The sequence below is a fragment of the Lycorma delicatula genome, chromosome 5 (assembly GCF_047948215.1).
Source record: "Lycorma delicatula isolate Av1 chromosome 5, ASM4794821v1, whole genome shotgun sequence".
NCBI lineage: Eukaryota > Metazoa > Arthropoda > Insecta > Hemiptera > Fulgoridae > Lycorma > Lycorma delicatula.
The window spans coordinates 174375050-174402852 of NC_134459.1; the positions used below are offsets into that span (position 1 = coordinate 174375050).

The 27803-nt window shown below is 32.4% G+C and overlaps 1 protein-coding gene across 3 annotated transcripts in view; it reads left to right on the top strand.

Annotated features, from left to right (window-relative positions):
• pxb (putative Hedgehog signaling attenuator pxb) overlaps positions 1 to 27803 on the top strand; it is a 295964-nt gene that overhangs the window by 249411 nt on the left and 18750 nt on the right. For all 3 annotated transcript variants that reach the window (XM_075367538.1, XM_075367541.1, XM_075367539.1), the window contains one exon: positions 14836 to 14948. In XM_075367538.1, the coding sequence (XP_075223653.1) occupies positions 14836 to 14948 (113 nt within the window). The remainder of the gene's footprint in view (positions 1 to 14835; positions 14949 to 27803) is intronic.

Consider the following 27803-nt stretch of genomic DNA (forward strand, 5'->3'; position numbering starts at 1 on the left):
AAAGGGAATCCTCAGTCAAATAGAGTAAAATATATTTCATAAGAATTAAAAACAAAAATAATTTAATTATTGTCCAGTAAAACCTTTATTAAAATAAATCCCGTGCGAATAAATAAATAAAAGGTTCCGCTAAACTAGTGAAACTACTGTCAGAATTTCCATACGATAATGCAACCGTCATTTGAAAAAAAATACATAAAAAAATTGTAAGAAATTTGTTTTTGTTTTTTTATTATGAAAGAGCGGGCATCAACAGCTATGGTCACTAGTCCGGTGGAAATCGGTGGCGTATGAAAAGATATATGCTTGATCGGGATTCGAATCCGGGACCTCCGCAAGAAATGCGAAGACGCTACTTACTCAGCCACGGTTATTTTTTACAGTTGAAATATTGGCTTAAACCACAAAAAAAATCGTCAAAAGGTGTCGATTTTAAATAAAACAAAAATTTCTGTTTTTGGCTTTAAATTTATTTATTTATAACTTTAAACTTAAAATATTTTAAGTTAAAAAAAAAGCTAAAATCCTAGTAAGAGTTCAGATATATTAATTTTTCCAGAAAATAAATTAGATTGTTTTTTTATTAAACATATTACTATTAACCTTAGTAAATCAAGATTTAATTTTAGTTCTTGTTTTTAAAACATATTTAAAAAAAAGTTTTAATTTTCAATTTTATTTAGCTACGTTTCTCTCTCTCTCTCTCTCTCTCTCTTTCTCTCTCTCTCTCTCTATATATGTATTTTAATTTATATAAAAATGTATAACAAATGAAGAAAGGCATTTTCAAATAAACAAAAAATTTAAATGCTTTTTTCAGATGAAATCTACTTATAAGATTTTACGTTTCAGTTATTTTCGATTATATGCCGTCTAGAGATATTCATTTATACATTTTATATTTTTAAATGTTATAATGTAGTATTTCTTATTACGTCTGTAGAATCTTTAAGTTTTAGATTATTTTTGCTTGTGTATACGTACTTACATCCCATCTTTTATTTTCGTATCGTTCAACTTAAAGAGTCATAACAGAAATTTTACCTTACGGGGTTAAAACTTAAATGAGATTTGTTTGTTAAATATTTTGCGTGCAAGTGTATTTGTTCGGTTGTGTGCGCGCGAGTGTGTTTCTGTTTTATAGGGAAAGAGTTATGCGCTCTGGTTAAGATGAAGATAACAGCTTTAAGGCAAACTGACTTATCTTAAAAGACTTTGACTTTTCACTACATTTTATTATTGAGATTGCAATATTTTGCTTTGTAGTTAGTTGAATTGACAACGTTTTGAATAAATACGGCATTTATTAAAATTGAAAAAGCCTTAATTTATTTAAATAACTTTTTACAAATTTCTCGGAATTTTTATTTATTTTTTTTTATTATTATCAACGTTTGTTTTAGACAAACGGTGCAGTTGCGCATATGTACCATCGTGTACTTAAATATATATTTATTTATATACATTCATATTTGCACGCGCGCATCATGGGTCGTCACCGATTTGCACATTATATTATTTAAATAAATTTGCAAGGGACGAGATCTATCGTCCTTTATCACTACTTTCAAGTTAACTGTCAAAATAGACTTCCTTTTATTTTACTTCTAGTAGCTTTCGTCTAGATAGTCATCGTCCGATATCAGTACTGAAATCTGTTTTAGAACTAACAAAAAAGTTAGTGTTGGAATAGTGTATAAAAACATCGTTCTATAGAAAAAATGTAATAGATAAATATAAAGAAAAAGGTTCTACATTAGTTTATCGACGCGGAATAACATTTTATTTATATATTTATTTTATTTTTTTGTATCGATTATTTTATTTCATTTACTTTCAGTTAGTTATCTGTGTAGTAGTATATTGTCGTTATTAACTGATGAAATATTACAGAATTGTTATAATAAAGATTTCTCATAAATTTTGTATAGTCTGGTAATAGAAGATACTACAGCTGAATGATTATTCAAACGGTTTGTAATCTGTTAGCTACCTTATGAGATTGATTTACAATTTATATCGTTGTCTGGAGAATAAGAGTTGGCACTTTTCTTCAGGTCATAAAAGACTTCATCGTCGTCTGGCTCGCTTTTTTAATGGATTTACTCGAATGTCAGTTAGTTTAAACTTCCGTTTTTTTTTTGTTTTTTTATTATTTAACCTTTTTTTATTAACCTGAGATCGTTAAAACGCCATAAAATACAGTTTGTTACATCTGTATTTAACATTTAAAAAAAGTATAAATGTATTTTTATTTTTGTATACATTTAAAAAAAAATTATTTATGTTTTCAATTTTTTATGACGCAATTAAATATCTACAATCTGTTATCTCATAACAATGAATAGACGGGTTGGATATCTATAATTGATACGGAGTGAAAACCTAATAGCAATTAACACCTCTATGTTCTTTTTCTATTCTGGCGGAATCCTATAACAACTCCCTATGGATGATAAAGAAATGACTTTTTTGCAGCGTGTAAAAAAATACCATATCGACCTAGAATCGAACGCCGGACCTCTGGATGAAAGCCGGAGAGACTACCACTCCGCTTCGGAGATCGGTATTAATTAATTATTTTTCTTTTCAATTAATAACGTCAATTTTTTTACGCTTTGCTGACGTTTTTATTGATATTTTTAGAAAAAATAATAATCAGCGTTTAACCGACCCAAATATGTTTTTATCTCCAAATTATTCATTATCTAATTCTATTTTATATAACTTATTTGTTGTTTTAATTAATTTATTTTAAAAGAAAATTGGTTTTAATATTTTTAAATTTGTATTTAACGATGTTACATTGGAAATTCGGACTTAAAACAGAATAAATCTAGACTGTTAACGAAGTACGACGCTCTTAAATAATTTTTTAATGGTTAAACGTAAAAAATAATAATAAATTTAGCTGTAAACGGTCTTTCAAATGTTAATTATTTATTTTTTTAACTGGCAATTAAAGAAGTTATTGAAACGTTCAACTTCAAAATTAGTGTTTTGCGATATATTTTACAATAACTTTCTCAAAAATTACTGCGAATATTCTAGGATCAGTTTTATTTAATTTTTCAGATCAAAAAATATCAAATTAAATACCAGGAATTACAGTACGATACACTTTACGTTTAGAATAGAAATCAGAGCAAAATTTTTCGTAAGGTATAACTCGCTAACAAAAAATTTCTGGACGTATTTTTACATGTACTTTTTTTTTAATTTTTATCGTAGAATATATTCTGGAATTCTTTCCGTTTTCTCATGAGACATGCTTTACACACAAACGTTAATAATTTTTGTCAACCTTAAATAACTTTTCCACTATTAAACATAGAAAAATAGGGATAGTAACTCAATAATTTTAAATAGAAAGCTTATTGTGTACCACATGACTTCTTTGTGCGCCTGTTAAATTACATAAACACATTTTTTGCTGCACTTCACTTAAACGTAATTCATTTGAAAGTGAGATACGATCCTCCAATTCTTTAAATAAAGTGGACAGTTACACAATTGCTGAAATATTAGTTTTTATTAATATCAAATATTTATACAATTATTAATTCAACAGTCCACATGAAATATTGAGATAGAGTAAAATCCGTTTATTATTCGTATTACTAGATCAGTATTATTCGTATCTTCCTGAGTTGCTGATTAACAAGTTTCAGATTTCTGGTGTGTCGTATATATATAAAAGTTAATAATTAGACTATTCCGTTTAATGAACTCCTGTATATACTGGTTACAAATGGTAATTTTAGCCTAAGGTTAAACAGAAATTTCACCATAATTAAATAAAATTAAACAGAAAATGAAACTAGAAGATCCAAAAATAATACGATTCTAAATTATAATTTTCCATTTATATTAAATAATCAGATGTTTCATCAAATCTATTACATATACATATATTTAATAATGCGTATTAAATTACATATTCACATTTTTTAAAAGTACGTAAAATTTTATTTCACTAATGATTTCTGATTTTTTTATTTATTTATTTTTTTGTTACTACTGACCTATTATTTATTGTAAAGATTTTTTTTTACAATCACTGGTTAATAATTATTAATAAATCAATATATTTAAATTAAAAAAAAGATGTAGTCTGATTCGAATCGATGTGCCTTTCCCTTTAAGATCCAAATATTTCATAAATTTAAATTTCATTTAGGCTATAACTCTGGAACCAATGAAAATAAGTAACACTTATGATATATCGTTGAAAAGCTCTCAATGAGCGCTTATTATTGCAGTTAAGAAAAAGTCAAAAATCCAATCTTTTTGGATTTTGGCCTTTTTTAGATACTTTTGGTTCAGTTGGTTGGAATCAAAAGGAGAGGTTCACAGCTAGATATTACAACACACCAAATCCAAAATTTCAACATCCTAATCGTTTTTGAGTTTTGCGAGATACGTACGTACGTACGTACAGAAGTCACGCCGAAACTAGTCAAAATGGATTCAGGCATGGTCAAAATGAATATTTCCGTTGAAATCTGAAAACCTAAATGTTTCGCCATCATTATATTTGTACAAGGAAGAAAAAGATCTGCGAAGTTGTGCGCAAGAAAATCGATTCTTCGTTTATAATTTAATTTGGTTTTAATATGTATTTAAAAAAAAAAATTAATATTGCCAACAATAAATACCGTTTAATATTGCTAATAATAGATATCGTAGCTAAAGAAAGAAACGGCAACGTTCGAACTTTCAGCAACATAACGAACCACGCTGCATATCTAAATTTCAATGAAATTGATCTAATAATTTTGGAGATTCTCGAGCCACAAAGATTTATATATAAGCTTGTATAAATATCTAAGGAACTCCAATTTAATTGAATGATATTCTAATTTTTCAAAACGTAAAGAAAATTCATTTTCAACCCCCCCCCCCCTCCACTTCCACCATGAGACCGAAAGTAATACGGTATTTTTCTCCGAAAAGTCTGTAAAAAAATGTTACAAAACTATGGCAGTCCTGACTAAAATGGCGGCTAGTAAATGATTTTCAAAGCTAATTTTAAAACTGGTCTTCATTATATCCAACCCTACTAAACGGCATTTGTATATGTATCTGTGTGTGCGTCCCCCTTATTTTAGCACCGGAATGTACCGATCATTAGGGGAAAATCCCGATTCGTTAGTACATCTCGTGGTGGTCAGTTGTTTACTTGTATTATTACATATCGATATACGTCGTAATATGAGAAATATATATCGACGTTTTGGAAAAATGTAGTACTTTTTAACGTGATCAAAATATTCAAACGAAAATCGCATATATGTCTAAAACGGTCGGTCCTAGCGCTCTGAAAAATTTTTTTGACCCCCTCGACGAAAAAATCTTGATGCCGCGGCACCCCACTCTTTAGGCGATTCATCACGTATATGAAAAAATTGGCAAAAACATCAAATTTTTAATTTGAAGCTCTGACTTTCACATAATCTTGCATATACCATCAAAGGTTGTCAAATCCATTCTTAGATAGCGTCCTAAAATTATTTTTTATCTTTTAGTGCGTTTAATTTAAGAGTATCAACAATATTTTTTACATATTTTTTATTTATTTATGTGATTGTTTTTCTTCATAAAATAATGAACTATAACCAAAAAGTAGGCACCGGAATGTACCGATCACTATCGGAGAATACCGATTCGTTAGTATCAATTTCTTTTCTTTTTCCTGTTTAGCCTCCGGTAACTACCGTTTAGATAATACTTCAGAGGATGATATGTATGAGTGTAAATGAAGTGTAGTCTTGTACATTCTCAGTTCGACCGTTCCTGAGATGTGTGGTTAATTGAAACCCAACCGCTAAAGAACACCGGTATCCACGATCTAGTGGACAAATCCGTGTAAAAATAAATGGCTTTACTAGGACTTGAACGCTGTAACTCTCGACTTCCAAATCAGCTGATTTGGGAAGACGCGTTAACCACTAGACCAACCCGGTGGGTGTTAGTATCAATTTCTAGAGTTAATTTTCTAATTTAACTCCTAAATATGGTGGTCTCCTAAATAATTTTAGGATATGTTCTAAAAGTGAAAATGAAAGAAAAATGTTCATATAACTTCGGTCTGGTAATATTTCGTTTTCGAGTTATAGCTTGCGAAAAAAATTTACGTGGTTTCTGCTTCGAAGGTAAAATGAAGTAAGTGATAGTGAAATTCTTGTAACAAAGTAAAATATAAAATTGACGGTTCGGTACGATTTGTGACCTTATAATTGTGTTCGTTATTTTCATTGAAATCTTATTAAAACAAAACGTGACCCGTTTTCACCGATGTACTGCAAAATTACTATATCGAGTTTATGATAATTTAATATCCGATTTAATTATTATTTCATGTTAGTTAAAGCTTTGGAATACGATTGAAAATGTGTTTTCTGTTAAAGGAAGTTGAAACTGTATTACGAAGAGGAATACACTTTGTGTGCGCGTGCATGTGTGCAAGAAACATATAGTGTATGCATGCGTGCTTTACGATCTGAAGTAGCTTTTAGACAGATTTTATGATCGGTTTGTTTGTTGTCATTCATCACTTAGGCTGACGTCTCTCCTGCTTTTACGCTTTAGCGCGCCGTTTAATACTAAAAGGCTCCATGTAAGTCTGTAGTAATAACATAGGAGACGGCGTAAGCATTGACTTTACTAAATTAATTACTTTAGGTCTTCTAAAATTAAAATGATGTTTTGCTGTTTGTAGGCGGCCTTAAACTTAACACGACTTTATTTAGTTTAACTTTAAGATATATTATTATTTTAGAAATCTGATTATCTGGACCTTTTTAACAGAATTCTTCGTTAATCCGTACACCGTTCATTGTGTATAGAAAATTCCTTGATTATATAGATTTACGAATATATTTATCTATTTGATACCCGTAAACGTCCGATTAGATTTCCAGGCACACTTATCTCCTTCGTAAGGAAAACTTGTTTTTTATCATTGTTTAGTGAGGATTACGGAGTATTTAGTGAAATTTTGAATTAGGGAGTCTCTGATTTCTTTCTGTAGGGACAGTTTTTATTTTCTGAGAATACATTTGCTCAAAGTTTCATGAAACAATGATGTAAAAAATATATATGTATATTTTTTAAATGTTTAAAACATTAGTTCTCCTCTTTTGTTCGGGGGGAAAAAGGGGTATAGATCTAAGAAGAAAGAATTGAAAAACTTCACCTATGCTTTCCATTATGTTCAATTAATTTTTAAATAAAATTATGTTATTAAGTAAAATCTATTTTATTAAACAAAACATGATTCAGCTTTTACGGTTGTAGAAATCAGCCTATATTTAGTGCCATGAAGTTAATAATTTTATTAAATAAAATAAACTGTAATAAAAATAGTGAATATTACCATAAAATTAGTGAAAGAAGTGTTATTATTGGTTTGGCTGACCAGGCGCAGGAAGCGTAATTGCGCAACCAAACTCACATTTGCGTAAAATACCAAAATGTAAAATAAAACAATTTGGGTCCGATTTGACCCCCTTGATCAAATAACGTTTTTATCTTAAAATACACGCTATATTAAAAATATACTTGAGATAAACGTTTCTAGTAAAAAGATTTGAACCAAATCTGACCCTCTTGTTAGTCAGCTAATTCATGTAAAATTTGTTTAGTAACAGCCACAACTTAAAAAACAAATAAATTACAAAGAAAAATGAAAAAAGATGGATATGGTCGAAAATGAGACCAGAGCTGATATATGTAACGTGTTGTGTTGTACACAAATTTATGAAAATTTGTGTACATGTTCTTACGGCGTAAGTGCATACAAGAAAGGATATTTTGAAGGGTTAAAATGGAGTAACAGTGGAATTTTTTAATTTCCGTGTAACAAATGTAGGTATCAGTTTAATTTTTGTGTATGTAATAATCTTCATGAGAATGTCTAAAAATTTCCATTTCTAAATTTTTAAAATTTGACCTTGAAAGGGGTGAAGAAAGATAAAAAACTTTGAACGACGAATGCAAATTTTTCTATTTATAGATCGTACTAAACGAGACATTCAATAGACATTCAAATATTTCTGTTAAATTTAAACCTTTTTTTGTCGATGGGTTTTCAAGATTTCGTAGCAAAAGCTGACTTTAAACTTTGGTATTTCAAATAACTTAAGTTTCATCGTACTATAGCTCAATTTTTCTACAATCGTTTTACAAAAAGTCGAAAATTAAAAATGGTAAATAATATCGCTCACCCTTTCTTAATTTTGTCTAAAATTCAATAGCATCAATGCCTTACAGTTTTCTTTGAAAATTCTTTTCGAAGAATCTACGTTGAGATGTTAACGAAATTTGTTACGTAACTTTCCTGTTTAAAATGTTTAAGTTATGTTTCGTGGTGGCTAGATGTGGAGTGTCCCATATTTAAAAAATAATTTTGAAGTAGGAGAATTTGCTACATTTAATTTCTTACTTTTAGCATTTTAAAAGTTATTTAAGTGTTTGTATACTTTATTAGAATAGAATCGAGAGGAGAGTAGAAGAAGTGTTAGGAGAAGACCAATTTGGTTTCAGGAAAAGTATAGGGATAAGGGAAGCAATTTTAGCACTCAGACTAATAGTAGAAGGAAGATTAAAGAAAAATAAACCAACATACATGGCATTTATAGACTTAGAAAAGGCATTTGATAACGTAGACTCGAATAAAATGTTCAGCATTTTAAAAAATTTAGGGTTCAAGTATAGATACAGAACAATTGCTAACATTTACAGGAACCAAACTGCAGCAGTAATAATCTAAGAACATAAGAAAGAAGCCGTAATAAGAAAGGGAGTCCGACAAGGATGTTCCCTATCCCTGTTATTTTTTAATCTTTACATAGAAGTAGCGGTTAAGGATATTAAAGAACAATTTAGATCCGGAGTAACAGTGCAAGCTGAAAGGATAAAGATACTACGATATGCTGATGATATTGTAATTCTAGCTGAGAGTAAAAAAGACTTAGAAGAAACTATGAATGACATGAATGAAGTCCTACGCAAGAACTACCGCATGAAAATAAAAAAGAACAAAACGAAAGTACCGAAATGTAGTGGAAATAAAGTAGATGGATGGACCGCTGAGTATAAAAGTAGGACGAGAAAAGATTATGGAAGTAGAAGAATTTTTTTATTTGGGAAGTAGAATTATATAAAGATGGACAAAGCAGGAGCGATTTAAAATGCCGAATATAACAAGCGAAACGAGCCTTCAGTAAAACATATAATTTCCTTACATCAAAAATTAATTTAAACGTAAGGAAAACATTTTGAAAGTATATGTTTGGAACGTAGCTTTATATGGAAGTAAAACTTGGACGATAGGAATACCTGAGAAGAAAAGATTAGAACCTTTTGAACTGCGGTGCTAAAGGAGAATGTTAAAAATCAGACGGGCGGAAAAAATGACAAATGAAGAGGTATTGCGGCAAATAGATGAAGAAAGAAGCATTTGGAAAAATATAGCTAAAAGAAGAGACAGACTTATAGGCCACATACTAAGGCATCCTGGAATAGTCGCTTTAATATTGGAAGGACAGGTAGAAGGGAAAAATTGTGTAGGCAGGCCGCGTTTGGAATATGTAAAAAAAAATTTTTAGGGATGTAGGAAAAAATGACAAATGAAGAGGTGTTACGGCAAATCGCTGAAGAAAGAAGCATTTGGAAAGTTATAGGTAAAAAAAGAGACAGACTTATAGGCCACATATTATGGCATCCTGGAATAGTCACTTTGATATTAGAGGGACAGGTAGATGGAAAAAATTGTGCAGACAGGCAACGTATGGAATATGTAAAACAAATTGTTAGGGATGTGGGATGTAGGGGGTATATCGAAATGAACCCAATGGGACTAGATAGGGGATCTTGGAGAGCTGCATCAAACCATTCAAATGACCGAGACAAAAAATAATGCTTTATTAACAACTATATGTTTCGCTACATTTTTTTTTTTTTTTTTTTGTAAAATTGCTATAACAAAATCGCGGATTGAACGCAATATCAGCTGCACGAGTTAAATGCGTTTTGCAGAAACAGTATATGAAGTATAAAAAACAAAATGTACTTGACCTTACTGTAATAGAATTAATTTGTATCAAATCTAGCCGAACTGAATCAAAATTAAATTTTTCTTTAATTATAAAATTAATGTTATTTGGATTATCTTGATAAAATAATGCGTTGAAAAAAAATATAACTTTTATTTTATTTTCTGTAATTACACGATCATCTCAGGAAAACGGAAACCTTAATACTGTAATACGATTATTGATTCTGTTGTTAAAGTCCATCGAGATATTATTTTGTTTTTCTTTTTCATCGTTTCTTTCTTTTACTGGTGATATCTTTTTTTAAAATTATCTTTATAACTTTATCCATTAATAACGTACAACTAGGCACTTTATTCTAGTATTATTGTCAAAAATCTGTTGGCCATCGTTTTTATTGTATTTCTTTAAAACAAAATATTTCTTTCTCTTATTAATTTAACATTTTATTTTCGATGTTATCTATTTTCTTTAGACTTAAAAATAAACTTTTCTTTTGTTATTTTTTAAATAGATATACGTAAGAAATATTGAAACAATTATTTTCTCTTGAGGTTAAAATAATCTTTTATTAATCTGTCGATTAATTCTTATTAAAAATTAGAAGTATTTTGTAAAAAAGTAGCCCTCAAACGCTAAATTTTCTCACATTTTGAAAACATAAAATATTATTCGAAACCAATACATCGATTTTAGTTGTCTATCTGCAATTCATAATGCCGACTTACAAAATAAAAAATTTTCGATATGTATTTTCAAAACTATTTCTATATAAGAAGTTTCTTTTTTTTCACATAACTTGATGAAATTTAAATAATAAAGGTAAACTATCATCTTATTTTATTTTTATTCGTTTATTTTTACTCCCTTGTACGAAGTAAAGTATATTGTGTAAAATTTAGGTTTTCAGATTTCAACGGAAATATCCATTATGACTACTTCCGGCGTGACGTCTGTACGTACGTATGTATCTGGCATAACTCAAAAAGCGATTAGCCGTAGGATGTTGAACTTTTGGATTTAGGACTGTTGTAACATCTAGTTGTGCATTTTCCTTTTTGATTGCAGTCGACTGAACCAAAAGTGTCCAAAATCCAAAAAAAAATTCGATTTTTCACTTTTTTCTGAACTGCAGTAATAAGCCCTCATTGAGAGCTTTTCAACGATATGTACTTATTTTACAACGAGTTGTACTTATTTTCATTGGTTCCAGAGTTATAGCCAAATGAAATTTTAATTACTGAAATATCTGGATCTTACATGGCACATCGGTTCGAATCAGACTATTATATTTTAATAATTTTATTAAAACTTTTGTTACAATCAGAATAATGATTAACCTATTTATCGTAAAATTTACGATAAATAATAATACAATGACAAAAAAAGAAAAAAAATACTTAAGTTAATGAAATAAAATATTATGGACTTTTCATTTAAAAAAAAAATGTGGATATGTAATTTAATAAACGTAAAAGGAAGTCATGCAGTGTTCATATCACATTTTTTGATAAAACCACATGAAACCATAAAGTCTGTTCCTTAATTTAAGCTCCAAGAATTTCAGTAAGGCTTCATTTTAGCATGGAAAAGAATCAGAGTAGTTTTTTCAAATTATAATCGAAAACAAAATGTTTACGAAAGTTATGAATTTTTTCTTTACTTACATCCGTAGAATGTATCTTCAATTTTTTCCATTTCTTTGTCAAACGCTATGTTTAAGGAGAAAAGAACTACACATTATCGGATAACTCTTAGCTAAAGTATTTCGCTAGGGTTATTTTGGATTTATGTAATACGTGATGGTAGCATCGGATAGACCATAAAATCTTACTCGAATAAATGGATGGTTGACGGATCACGGCCTGTGTTTATCGCCTCAGAAGAGTGAAAATATCGTCCTCGTCGGTCGGATGAGGGTGGGTCAAATAGACCTACGCATTGGAGGACACCTAATTCCGTCAAAACGTGTTGTCCGATATTTAGGGGTGACTACTGACAAATCGTGTAGATTCAACGACCACATCATCGCGGTCTGCGAACGGACAGAGAACACTTTTGCTGGCCTGAGACGACTTCTCTCAATCCAGATGGCGCCTCGAACATCGAAACGGAGAGTTAACTGTCGCATCTATTATTTTGTACGCTGCTCCGGTTTGGAACTCAACGTTGCTGATTAAAAGGAACCTTACCAGGCTTTGGAGTGTGCGTAGACGTTCGTTGCCGGGGATGATTGCTTCATATCAGACCATCTCATATGATGCTGCTTGCGTGCTTACGGGTGTTCCCCCCCCCCTCGATCTATTGGTAAAGAAACGGACGGACAGGTACGCCGGGATATCGGCTGCGTCGGTACGGGATTCGATTTTTAACGCCTGGAAAGATCGGTGGCTGGCCGGGGAAACTGCGGCCTGGACGAGTCTTAATATCGGACCTGCGATCGTGGTGTTTGAGAAAACATGGTGATCTTGACTATTGCACCGCGTAAATGTTCTCAGGACATGGCAATTTTGGCAGTTATCTTCATCGTATTGGGAGGCGTGATACCCCTAATTGTATGTACCGCACGGAGTGTGACACTGTCGAATACACCCTGTTTCAGTGCCCTGAATGGGTAGAACAAAGGGCCCGTGCGGAGATTACCGGCTTGTCATCTGCGACTCTGCTATCTTATACAATTGCTTCTGCAGCTTGCTTGGATTCAACCTCTTTTCTTGGATGATGCTTCGAGCCAAAGATGATGAGGAAAGGAGGAAAAGGGGTTTCTAGCGGGAGGTGTTGGACAGCCCCAACTGTGAAGGCTGGTATGCCCTGGTGTGCTGGGTCCGATGATCAGCTGGAGACTCTATGTACGAAGTGTGACGCTAGGTGGATGTTGACAAAGGTAGTTACGGTAGTTTATTCGGGAGTGTACACTTTTCTTTCGCCGTCTAAATGCTCTTAATTCGTTCGACCGATGCGAGTGGCACTTTTCTCGTCTTCTTATTACTTATTATCCTGCGCTCGTTTCCTTAATCTCTGAGTGTATTTATTGTAAATATATCACATTCTGAAAAACAAAAAAACGTTTTACGAAACTACACAAATCTCAAAAAACGTATTTTGTTGAGATTATTTGTTAGTTTGTACGTACGATAACAATTTTTCTATCGTTTAATAACGTTAAATTTTTTTCATCGCTCACAGCGTTTGTTTAAAAGTGAATGTACGATGAAATCCAAGCGCAACTTGCAAATTGTTTCGTGAGTCGGGTGAAGTAGAAAACGTATGAAACCGATTTCAAACAAATCCTTCATTTTTAAGACGCAACGTGTTTTGCTAAAATTTAATTTTCATGTTTAGATTTTCGACTTAAGTCTACCGTGGTTTCATTTCCTCAAAATTTCGTGGAAACCATCCTTGTGACGATTCGTAAAAGAAATGTTTACGTTAAAAACTATTTAAAGAATAATAATCGGATTAAAATTAAATTAATTGAAATACATCAATTTACCTATTTCATTTACTTCACGTTTTACTTGATTTTAGGTATTTTTCATGTCTGACAGACTGAGGATCACTTGAAACAACAATTATTTTTCCATTCATTTTTCTCTTTGTAGTGGGCATTTTCTTTCCCGATTTTCCAGTAGTTTTTCATTCTTTCGCTGCTTTCGTGATTTTGCCTTCTCTCTTCTGTCTAGAACATTTTCTGTTTCTTTTTCTCCTTCTCTTAAAACCCTTTAAATATCTTATACCAGTTTACTGAACGTTGTTCTATCTTGAATTGTTTTTCTTCAGATATTTTCATTAATTTTTTTAAAACTGTTTTTGAATCACTAAAATTCATTAATTTTATTTATTTATTTTTTTTTTTTTTTTTGTTGAATATGTGGTTGAAGATTTTATTTTGTGAGTATTTTATTTTATCATTCATTTGGCCGAAGATTTTGGGTCTTACTTTTATGATGAAACGTGACATTTTCTCAGTTTCATCGTACTTGTAAAGATTTTTCTTTGTCACTTTTGAATTTTTGTTCGTTTTCACTTATTTTTACGGGTCCTAAACGTTTTCTCAATATTTCAGTTTTTATTTATCGTTATTATTATTTTATTTAAAATAATTATTTTAAACGTTACATTATTATTATTATTAACACTTTCTGCATTTTACATTAGCTGTGATTTCGGAGAGATCTCCGAAATTCTCAAATTTTAATATTTCAGGCTTAAAGTTATAACTGCGTTATCGATGCGGTAATCTATTTTATTAATGTATTTCATTTGTTTTATTGGAATCTTGATTTTGCTGAAAGGCATTTTGTAAAATGCAACGATAGGGGTGAGTTCAAGCAAGTTCCGTATATAAATGCCAGCAGTTTACGACTAACTGATGTCGTCATAGGAACATAGCATTCTTATTCAGATGATAGACGAGTTTCTGGAACGTATAAACTGTAACAGAAAAAATCCCCGGTCCGTTCAGTGAAGGGGCCTGAAACCTCTACCCTACAAAAATTATCCGTTGCATAGCCAAACGATAACCTCGGACAGCGAGTGGCCCGAAAGTGCAATTATGAAGGAGAAGGTCAGAATCCACGAAGGGGTATAACCAAAGAAAAAAAGAAGAGATTTGATGTATCATCTCTACCGATTTGGTGATCGTTTCTTGGTTTCATGTTTCCTAGAAAATGCTCCTCTACAAGTGGTTGTTAGAATAGTCTGATAGAAAACTAAGTTTTTGCTAAAATTTAAATGTTAAAATTTTGAATAAAAAAATTCTTATTTTTAATTTCAGGTGATAGATGCGGAGTACCATAGTAGCCCTGCGATACCATCGCTGGCTCTAATCGTTGTGTGCTCTGTGTTACTGCTCGCCATGTTACTCCTTGCGACCGTCCTAGTCTGGAAGTAAGTATTCCGTTTAATTTACTTTAAATATATAGATTCTTTAGTTTATTGTTTGGGATTCGTTAAAGAATTGTATAATTTTCTCTTTTTTATTTAACTTCTCGATATGCAATAGGTAGGATTTGCAGTATTTTTACAACGTTAATATTTTTTAATATTCTTTTGACCTGTTTCATGCTATTCTCCACCGTTCCTTTCTGTTCCGGGCTAACCTTTGACTCTTAATATATTTACTACATCCTCAGTCCTACTTAATACAGGGTGTCCCATATAAAACACAACCCGTCAATCACTCATCCATGAAATTTTAAAAGTCAAGCTTACTCCCTTACTCGTTACTAAAATGGACTCGGCAAACATCTGAACATCGCGGCGACGCAGTAGAACACTACCGATAGTAACAACAGTGCAATCGTAACGTTCAGTATATTGCTAGAGACAAGATGGTGTTTTTGCTAGATGAACGTGTTTTCATTGTCGAGTCGTACTTCAGTACGAAATCAGCGGCTGCAGTGCAAGATTTTTTTCGCCATAAGTACCCGGATAAACCAGCTCCTAACGAAACATCAGTATTAAGGTTAATCGCAAAATTTAGAGAGACCGGTTCTGTTAATAACAAGGAACACAAAAGATCTGCGTCGGCGTTGAATACAGATACGGTCGCTGAAATCAAAGACCGATTATTCGCCTCGCCAAATAAATCGATCAGACGTTTGTCTGCTGAAATTTATTTGTCTAAATCAACTGTTCATCGGGCGACCAAACAATCACAATTACGACCTTATCGCATTCAAACGGTTTATCAACTTTAGCGCGACAAAGAAAAACGGCTACAATATCGTCGATTTCTGCGTGAGGGAATTAATGTTATAGATTCGTTAGTTTTCACAGATGAAGCACGGTTTCATTTGGATGGCTACGTAAACAGCCAAAACGGTAGAATTTGGAGCGCTGAAAATCCCCACGTTTATCACGAAAACAATTACACCCGCAGAAGTTGGGCGTGCGGTGCGCGATGTCGCGGAAGAAAATAATCGTTCCTATTTTTTCGAGTACACCATTAATGCAGAACGACATCAGGATATTTTATTTCTGTTCATCGCACTCTTTGAAGAGAAAGTCAGACGCTGCTGGCTGCAACATGACGGTGCGACATCGCACTACGCAGGTTCAACTTCTGATTTCGTCGAGGAATTCTTTGGTAATCGTGTTATCGGTCGAGGCTTGTGGCCGCCAAGATCTCCAGATTTGACTGCGGTGGATTTTTTTCTACGGGGTTACCTCAAAGAAAAAGCCTACAGCGACAAACCACGAACCCTTGAACGTCAATATTGAACAAGCTGTATTAAATATCCAGCCACAAACTGTGAAAAAAGTTGCAAGAAACGCTGTAAAAAGAATTGAAGCTTGTATTCAAGAAGATGGCGGCCACTTCCAACATTTACTCTAAATGTAAGGTAATGGATGGTAATAATTAAAATTACATTTACATTTACACATGCCTTTTTATTATTTCAATACCTACCAATATAAGGTTGGGTTGCGTTTTATATGGGACACCCTGTATGTAAATCATCTATTTTAGATGTACTCCATTTTTCGTCTTCTATTCAGCTTTTTACCAAATTAATTATAATAAACGCCGTAGAAGCCGGAGTGTAACTGTACCGTTAAAAAAAGTATTACATAAACTTTAATTACACCGTTCGATTCATCAGTATTTTCTGCGGAGATTTTTGAAAAAAATATTTGACGTCTATAAAAAAAAATTCGATAACAAAGATTTAATACTTTCCTGGCATCGGTTATTTATTCTTGTATAGTGGAAAGTAGAATAACTTTTTGTCAATTTTAACGTGAAACGTCATTAAAATCACACCGAAACATTCGGGTACAAGAACAGAAATTTGTAGCGTAACGAAAAGGTCTACATAGTCCTGCCTTAATAACTTTCAATTAGTCTCAGAGATCTAAATGCGGTGTCATTTTATAACTCACATGGTCAGCTCGCCGATACGAATTTGAATTTGCTTCACTGGTGTGGAGGGGGCACAGCGCTGTTCGGCTAGAACTGGCGCTCTCGCTCATTTCATGTAGCTCACGACTTAGACGTGATAGCGCGGTGATTCGTGTGTTTGTGTTTAAAGTTTGTCTAGATAGATCGATTTAAGTAATAATAAGTGTATTATGGCTAATATTTATGTGTAAAAGTTTAAAGTAAACGTGTAAAAAAATATAAAAATTCAATATGTCAGCCTCAGCCCGCGCAAAAGCCAGCCGAAAATATAAATTACGCATATCGTTGGAAAGGGGAGGTTATGGGCTACGCACTGGTACCCCAATGTCCGGTGCCGAGCAAGAGAGACTGTTTCGGGAGTGTCGCAAAGCCGGCACGGCGCGCTAAGTAAACGACGCCGACGGCGCGAGCACCAACATCGCTGTTTATTATGTCCTATGACTCTTAATTCTCTTATCACAGACCGCGATATTGAATAAAATTTTCGTCGAATCTTAGTCTAAATAAATATGATGTATCATTTCGTGTTAAAATTAAATTTAGTACGCGGTCAATGTCTCGTTTTTATTTCGATCCGATTTACTAAACGTGACTAGCCGACATACTCCCCGACCAATTTATCTGTAGAGTTGACCAAGTGAAGGAACTAAAATTTTCCATCGGTGACTTTCACTTTTGTTCAAAAAAAATAAGACGGTAGTTCTCCCATTTACTGAACAGATAAGTTTGTCGGTCTTTAGCTCGTAGGAACTTCATCCCAGGTCTGTAAGGTTTCACCTTAAACCAGGCTGTGCGCCCCGACACAGCCCCATCTTTTTTTTTTTTTTATAGTTTTTCTAAATTAACTGTTTTCTTTGTACTTTCACGCTAATGAAAAGAAAACAAGAAATGATAAGCAAGTGTTTTTTTGTATTCGTTTTACAGTAAGGTGAATCTAAGGTGTAATCGAATGAAATTTTCTCGTAAGTGCAGTTATTTACAAGATGCAATAATATCGGTTATTAAAGTTTACTTATTCCTTTTAATTGAGTTTTTTTTTTAAATTTAGTAGAAATACTTATTTAATGTTATAATTTATAGTTTTAACAGCAGCAGAATTAAAACTATTTACAACAGAAGTAAAACAAACCTATAAAAAATCAATACCCCAAATCTTTCAATAAATGAAAATTAAAAAAAAAGTTTTTTTTTTATTTGTTTAATAGAGGTATAATAATCTTATTTATTCTATTAGGTGTAATTTGTAATTATTTTATAGTCTATTTTACTATAAATGAACAGTTATTTAAATAAGCAAATAGAAAATTTATTAATATTTAATTATGACGCTTAAATAAATTCATATTCGGTTCTCGGACGCCAAGCTCCTGGATTTTAGGAATTAAAATACGAGTATCGTAGAATATAATCTCATATGAAATGTTTGGGTACTAGGGAAGGAAGTTAAATTTAAAGTTTTCCTTAATTACTAAGAATGTACTCTTTAATTCTTGTTGAAATCAATTAAGTCCTCTGCTAAGTCAGAACCACTCGTATCTGTTCATTTGTAATTATTGTTACTAAAATTAGTTTACGTCCTTTAATGATTAGTTGAATCTTGACTTAATAAAAGTTTTACTTCGTTATGTATAATAATTCATATAAAATTATTAATTTTAAAGCTTTGTAAATAATTTTTACTTTATCGATCGTATATTTAAACTGTACAGTTACACATATAGTATAATATAAGAAAAAATATGTTAATCGAGTCATATTTTGCATGTAGATTTATCATTTCACGATCTCGTCTAACCAAAAAGCACAATTATAGCGATGAAACATTCCAAAAGAATGTAATTAGTAGTTTTGGAGATTTTCAAGCCACAAATTTTATACACAGACCTACATGTAAGATGAATTACGTATAGGCCTAAACGTAATTTAATTTCCTATAAAGGAAATTACATTTTAAGCGAATGGTATTTTCGTACTCTTCACACCTCTAAACTTAAAGAAATTTCAATTTCATCCCCCCCAATAACAACATGCGACCGAAATTAATACCGTACTTTTCTTCAAAAAATTGGTAAAAAAAAGGAAGGTAATTTATATCTAGGAACTAATCGTCTATCTCAGTAATTTAGTCGTAAAAGTTTGAAATAGATAATGAGATGTACAAATTTCGTATAATTTTTAAGCAATACAAAAAAAGTAGCCCTCGCTAGCCAGAACTTCTTTTCGGCTTATTTTTATTTATTAAAATAAATTATAAAAATGGATTATATACGAGCCATTTTTAATGAATTTTATTGAAATTATGATGCAAAAACTGTATTTATGTTCATTTATATTAGCAATGTTTATGACAAGTAATATACTCGTATTACTTTACGTTAAGTAGCCGATGTTAACATCACTAAGAAATCTTGCGATATATTATAATAATTTATTATCGGCCATTATATTATTTTCTTAATTATGCATAGTAAATTTAGATTATTACGTCTTTTATAATGTATCATTTTATTATAGGTAAGCTTTGTTTGAAGAACTTAGGATTATTAACTAAAGTATTATAAATAATGTTGCGTTTAAATTGATTTACAACCTAATTAATTTTATATGTAAGCTATATTTTTATTTATTTGTCGGGTATATATGTATTTCAATGATGCTAATAATAAAATTAAAAAAATGCACGTCTTAAAAAAATGTAAACGTACCTTTTTTATCGTGCGGTCGTTTTTTCTCCCTCCCCTTTTCATGTAGTACCCATCTTCCTTCTAATCTGTCCGTCTTATCTCTTTCTACTTCTTATCCTTATCTTATTCTTGTAACTCGTCCTTTAAACTGCGTCTCTTGCTAACCGTATCTTATCTCGCTCATTTTCAAAATATTACGTACCGTTCCGCTTCTCCCTCTTACTGATTAACGTTATCTATTTATTTTTCTTATCTAATTCTAAAAAAAACACGTCGCTTTGATCGTTTAAAATTTTCATTACCTAATTTGAATACGAGAAGTAAAAAAATTCGTAGAGCCTTCAAATCGATTTACAGATTTTTTTTCAGAAAACAGCACAAGTCGATCGTTTTGTAATAACGAAAGGTATCTTAAATGTATAAGAACGTCGTTAAGGATCAGATCCTTTGCAGCAAATTCGTCTCCTTTCTCCTCTATTTCGAGCTAAACTTTTAATCTTGAATATTCCCTTTTAGATTTTTTATAATTTTTTTACTTTTTTCGGATTTCTCGTTTTATCTTCTACTTATCCTTCTAGTATTATTTTACTCGGTCCTTTCTCTTCACATGATATATCTCATCTTTCTAATTACGGATCGTTCTGATTAAGCTTCAGTCCGGTTATTCCCGTTCATTACTTCGTTATTCACTTTATTCTGTTATTTTCATCCTACCTACGCGTCAAAGTTCCAGTCTTTCTTTTTCCTCTATCCCTTTCACGTTTACCATATTTTACATTCATGGCGAAGTACACACCAAGGATCCAAGGATAAAATTTCTTAAGATAGATATCTTTTTATTTTTATTTTTTTTTTAAGTCTACCACATCTATTGGTAATTTTTGGGTGGTTATTTTTTTCTATTAAATGCTCCTTACCTATTGCTATCCTTTTTCACTTTCTTGCTTTATACTTACACTGTAATTAATTTTTTACAGTACACTATACAGAGTGATATTAAAGTAACGAAACTGCATATATCAAAAACTGAGGGATACCAAAGGAGGTAAAAACAAGTGCGAAGCTATATAATTAAAAAATTACTACTTTATGGTGCGTTTGAAATCTTTTTCCGCCATCTTGCATAAACCAAATTGAATCAAACTTGTCCACTTTCCTACTTAAAAAAAACATGTCCATGCGGTGTCCGCATGGACATGTGGTGCATGATTTTAATGTAAGATTTTGTGTAAAAAAACTACAGCGAAAACTGTTTCTCGATAAATTCATTCATAATCGAATTATAAGCAATCAAAATTGCAAAAACCGAAAAATCGCGGTAGTAATAAAACAAGGTAGTAACATTTTACTACGATAAGAAATTTTAAATTGTTAATGTAGGAATTAATGGTCAAACACTAATAATAATAATAGGTTCACAATAAAATCAAAACAATACATAAAGTCATACAATACGTAATAACACCTTCTAATACGTAATAATAACACAACACGTAATAGTTTACAACATTATTACCAATTAAATGGCTAGGTCGACTGATAATTGTTTACTTTAATTATCGCAGTATTTCATTTAAAAAATTAGTTAAATGTTTTCTTCCTAAATTACTAAACACAATAAATTTTGAAAGACAATTAACAAAATTTTGAAATTTAAATAATGTATTGTAAATGTACAAAATCAGCTGTTAACTTTAAACAATCCAATTAGTATTTCGTTAAAACAAAGCAAATTATTAACTTTTCATTTTGTTTTCTTACTTCAGCATACAAGTATTACAATTACGTATTGGAGAATTAAGCTGTAGAGATTCAAATATTTGTCCTGTAGTGAAAATTGTATTTATCTTCGTTTATTCATTTACTTTTATCGAATAATAATGCATCCTTTAAGTACATACTTTAATACTCGATCTCTGTGGCGTAGTAGTAATCAAGATCTCGGTCTTTCATCAGAATGTCCTGGGTTCAATTCCGGTCTGGCATGGAATTTTTCATACGCTACAAATTTCTATTTCCATATACCGCGCACAAGCATCAAGTTTATCTGGCGATTCATCAAGAAAATAAAACCGAAAGAATAACTTTGTTGATACTATGTAGATCCGCATTTGATTCTACCTCCTAATATTCCTCAGTTTTGAAATATACGAGGTGTGTGAGAAAAGTAACGAGATTGGTAACACTGCGAGCGATCTGGCAACGCTGTGTCTACCGGTATGTGCTAGACCGGTTTGTTCATCCCTTCCACATGCTCAGTACAAGTTTCAACTCCGTTCAGCCAAAACATTATTTTTGACACCGCCATCAATGAAGTTGTGTTTTTGTCGAGTGTTGCGAAAATGGAGCATCGGAATTTAGAGCGACGTTGTGCGATCAAGTTTTGTGTTAAACTTGGGGAATCCGCGAGTGTGACCTTTGAAAAGTTGAAACAGGCCTATGGGAAACATTGCTTATCAAGAGCACAAGATTTCCACTGGCAAAAATCATTTTTGGAAGGCCGAGAACAGGTTGAAGATCAACCTCGCTCAGGGAGACCTTCGACTTCAAAATTGACGAAAACGTTGATCGTGTGAGGGTTCTTGTGAGATCAGACCGACGTTTAACAATAAGCATGATGAGTGAACAGTTAAATTTAAACGCTTTCACCGAACATCAAATTTTGACAGACGATTTGGACGTGCGATTTGGTTTGTGCGAAATCGGTGCCGAAAAACCTCACGACGAAACAGAAGGACAATCGAAGAAACGTGTGCGTTGATCTTCTTGAGAGGATTAACAACGACCAAGAATTCTTCGAACGTGTGATACCAGGTAATGAATCCTGGATATTTGAGTACGATCCTGAAACAAAGCGGCAAAGCGAAGATTGGCACACTCCGTCATCTCCTCGACTGAAAAAATGTCGAATGAGCAAATCTAAGATCAAAACCGTGCCGATTTGCTTTTTTGACAGTAGGAGTCAATGTGGCGACAGCCGCATTGTTGGACCGTGTAAGAGTTCCTTGATGCGGTTTCTTTGTTTAACCAATATCAGTAGTTTATTTAAGGGAAAAATTCTTACAGTACTACTGTGGGAAGCTAATCTAGAGGTGCATGGCTGACCACCCACTAATTAAGGCTCCAAGCGCTGTAAAATGGTTGACAGGTACTTGCTGGCATTCAGCGACCTAGGCGTGGCAGCGAATTGCTGTGTAGACGAAGTAAATTTCAATTTATGGATGTCATATTTATTTTTAGTTGTTGACGGGGTACGTCATTTTAGTAAATATATGACAAGTGAGTGGTTGGGAGACGTAAGCCGGTGGTATATGGCACCGCGCTTAATCCGCTCACGCTGTTAGCTGAGCTTTAGGATCTATTTAGGACACTGGTCGCTAAACCGTTTCGAGGCTCAGTAGCGTTTTCGTGTGACAGACATTCGGTGTTATGCTTTAGGGCGACCGAAAGGAGTGGCGGCGGAAGAAATGCCAAGCAAACCAATATTTTAACGGTCGATTTAATTTTTCTTATAAATAGTAAGAGGATCGTGGTCGTAGCCATGACAAACTAGAGTCGGACTCTTTGTCTACATTTTTTTATCTCGTTTTCACTTTTGTGATTTTTATTAATACCGTATTGTTTTGCTAGTTCAATTATTCCATCTTTTATACAGGAATTCTTGTTTATTTTCTCCTATCCTCATTGTGTTTGCATTTCGTATTCTGTTATATAAATAAAATTAATAAAATAATGCTTGTATTGGTGGATCGCATAGCAAAATATTTCATGTGAACCGCATTACTGTATTGTATGTATATTCAGTAAACTGCTATAATTGTATTATCAACGACCGTAACAGGGTTAAAATATTGAGATAAGTATTAAATAATAAAATATAGTCTAATCGATCCACGCTAACGTTCATGAGTTTTTTGCTCATGCATTTTTTCTTTTTTAAAATGTCTCAACATTTTAATAATTTTTATACCTTAAAAATATCTAAAGTTTAAATATTTTTAAAATAAAAAATACTTAAAGTCGAGCTTATCGATTAAGAAAACTGCATTCATCTTCAAATTATTTGAATTGTGTAACAAGAGTATATGTTTATAAATATTTTTATCAAACGATGTGTTGATTTAAGGTGAATTTTTTAAAAGATTGAATTTCATTATAGAAGTTAGTTTTTTACGTTGGATTTTTTTTTACTCTCGACTACTCGACTACCTTCACGTTTCACTATATTCTCGATGCGCATATGTTTTATGTATTTTTATTTAGAAGTATATATATTTTTTTTAGGCGTATTATTGCAGAGCGGTCGCTTTTTTCTTTTTTTTTTAATTTGCTCTTGTCCTTATTTGAATATTCATGAAATCTATCTATTCGTGCAGTTAAAGAGCGGGGATCGTTTTTCACAAGAGTTGGCGTATTTAATATTACTTTTGTTTATTTACTTAAAAGATCGTAAATTTTTCACACGGTTTTTCTTTTTTTAATGCTTTTTAGCATCATCAGTGTATTTGTTGAAATTAATGTTATATTAGCGTATTATCTACGACGTGTAAAATCGACATGCCGTTTAACTGTAAATTTATTCATTACAATTAATGTTGCGTTCGTGTAATTAAATATAAAATACGAGTACTTTAAGCTCGTTTTAATCTTTTCTCAAGTTCATTTGATACTATATATTACGTTACTTTCTATAAAAGAGTTGTTAGCTTTGCAAATATCTTTTAAACTCGATTTTATATTTTTGTTTATTTCTCGTATAGAATTTTCTTCTCTTATACAATCGCATTGTGTCGTTCTATTTGTAATCATGATACGTTCTGTAGCTCCCGATCTTAGCGGCGGAGTGTTAATCTCCGTGCCTTTCATCCGAAAGGTTCTAATTTCAAATCCCGTGCAGGCTTGGCGTCTTTTCATACGCTACAATATTTCATTTTTATTTCCCTCCAAAAAACAAGGTGCGGAAATTTTAATCGGTCGTGGGCTTTGTAAATATAATCGCCAGCGATCGTAAATAGATAAATATACGGTCGATATCGAGATAACATTCTTATGATTTAGAATATTCCGTAAGTTGTGAGCGTTTCATTGTGAAGAAATTTTTATTTTATTATTAAGATCATATGTACCTCCGTGGTGCTGTCATAAAATCTCTACTTTTTTTCCGAAAAGTTCTGGATTCGAATCCCGGTCAGACTTAGCGATTTTTAAAATTAATTAATTTCTTATCCAAAAAATGAAGGATTTTTAGGGGTAATTTGACGTAAGCCTTACGATTATAATCATAAGGGTTATGATTATTTTCTAATGATTTTCTCTCGATAATTATTAGAGAAAATTTAAAAATTAAATATATTTCTTGAAGATAATCGAATAAGTTTTTGTATTACTTTTTTCTTCCATTAACTTATACTGTTGGCTAATCTTTAAACCTAAACACAACTCTTACATACTATATCTTAAACTAGCATCCCCCGTTGAAGCTTCGCCCGCGCTTTATGTGTATAGAATAAAACCTGGAAGTACTCTTTTACTAATTGGGCTGTTGCTCTCCACTTTATCGCTATTCACAACTTATCAGATAAAATAGATTAATTTGGATGAACGACAACTTTTCAGTCGTTAAATATCAGGTGTGTGAGAAAAGTAATGAGACTGACTTTTTACTTACCAGAGTTTTTATTTTTTCAAACAACATTACTATCCTCTTCAAAGTAGTTCTCTTGGGCAGCTACTCACCGGCGGAATCGAAGTTCTCACTCCTGGTAGCAGCGCTGGAAGGCTTCAACCGGTAGGGCTTTTAACCGGTCGGTCACAGTCTTTTTAATGTTCTCCAGAGTTCCAAAATGACATCCTTTTAAGACACGTTTCAATTTCGGGAAAAGGAAAAAGTCACATGGACTCAAATAAGGTGGGGGGGGTTGAGAAACCGTTGGAATGCGTTTTGAGGTCAAATATTCCGTGATGGAAATGGCCGTATGACACGGGGTATTGTCATGATGAAGCATCCACTTGTCTGCAATGTCTTGTCTCACGAGAATCACTCTTTTCCCGAGCCTTTCAAGGGTGCGTTTGTAAAACACTTGGTTGACAGTTCGTCCTGGAGGAACGAATTCTTTACGCACGACACCCCTACTGTCAAAAAAACAAATCGGCACGGTTTTGATCTTTGATTTGCTCATTCGAAATTTTTTCGGTCGAGGAGATGACGGAGTGTGCAACTCTTCGCTTTGCTGCTTTGTTTCAGATCGTACTGAAATATCCAGGATTCATCACCTGTGATCAAGCGATTGAAGAATTCTTGGTTGTTGTCAATCCTCTCAAGAAGATCAACGCACACGTTTCTTCGATTGTCCTTCTGTTCCGTTGTGAGGTTTTTCTGCACCAATTTCGCACATCCAAATCGTCTGTCAAAATTTGAACAAAATTTAACTGTTCATTCATCATCCTTATTGTTAAATGACGGTCTTATCTCACAAGAACCCTTACACGCTCAACGTTTTCGTCATATTTTGAAGTCGAAGGTCTCCCTGAGCGAAGTTGATCTTCAACGTGTTCTCGGCCTTCCAAATATGATTTGTGGCAGCGGAAAATTTGTGCTGTTGATAAGCAATGATCCCCGTAGGCCTGTTTCAACTTTTCAAAGTCACACTCGCGGATTCCCCAAGTTTAACAAAAAACTTGATCGCACAACGTCGCTCTAAATTCCGATGCTACATTTTCGTAACATACAACTTCACTGATGGCGCTGTCAAAAATAATGTGTCGGCTTAACGGAGTTGAAACTCGTACTGAGCGTGTGGAAGGGATGAACAAACCGGTCTAGCACAGACCGGTAGACACAGCGTTGCCAGATCGTTCGCATGAGATGTTACCAATCTCATTACTTTTCTCACACACCTCGTATCTAAATTCGTAGTATTTAATTTTATTTTAAGATTTAATTTTTTTAGATTAATTTGTTTTTACATTTTTTTACGACGATTAGAATACTAATTGATCTTTTACAGAAATTATCATTAAATTTTGTAAATTACATAACTGTCTGAACAAGTCTGTACTGACCTAGTCGATGATCGATATAGGCAATGATATTAGATTTACTAAAGAAAATTCTCGGTTATGTATTTAAACTTATTTTTTACCGACTTTTCGAAGAACAGTTCGGTATTACTTTACTTCGCACGTCGGGATCAGGGTGGTGGGGGGATGAAAATGAATTTTCTTTAAGTTTTGTGGTATGAGGAATACGAAAATACCATTCACTTAAACTATGTGTAACATTTTGTGGTGGCTTGTAAATCTCCAAACATACTAAATCGATTTCATTGAAATTTAGATACGCTGTAGTAGTCCTATTGTGTCTGAAGTTGTGCGTGTGAAAATTTGATGAGGTTCGGTCGAGTTACGCTCAATTTAAGGTCAAAAAAAATATGAGCGGGGAAATTAAAAGCGTGGCTCGTTATGGTGTTGCAAGTTGGAACTTTAACGTTTCTTTACCTGCGGTGTAATGTTAGCGGTTTTTTTCTGCGTATTAGGGTAGCGTTACCTACTTCGGGGGTTATGATGAATGGATCTTTGTTTGAGCGAGGTTAAAAGGAAGCAAAATAACGAAAACTGTGTCTTTTGAAGCAGGCTTCAGTTAAAATATCGTAATGTTCGGTTCAGCAAATTTCGCGGTGTACCGGTAGAAACGAAAAAGACGTCTCTTAATGTAGTAGTGATCTCCTTAACAGAGCGATTCCAAATATTAGTTGTAGAAGTTTGTAAACCGATAACTTTATAAAGGTTTATAAAGGATAAAAATGAATGTGAAAGAAAAATTTTATATTGTAGAAGCGAATTAACATCCGAAATAAAAGTCTTTCTTAGATATATGTTTCTATCTTGTCTAAGTTTGCCATGTCGTAAGTCAGTTTTAGTATTAAGAAATACTTAGTTCATTGTATTTTAGTTGCGTCTCTTTTACAATTTTTATAATTAAATTTTCCTTTATTAAAAAATTAATGAACCTTTTTGAAAACAAATAACAATTGATCTTATTCGTTTTATGTATAAAAAGAAAACCAAAAAATTAAAATTTATCATTCTGGCTCCCATACATTACTATACTTTAAAGACCTTCTCGTTTCTTAGTTATGAATTAATTAATCCCTT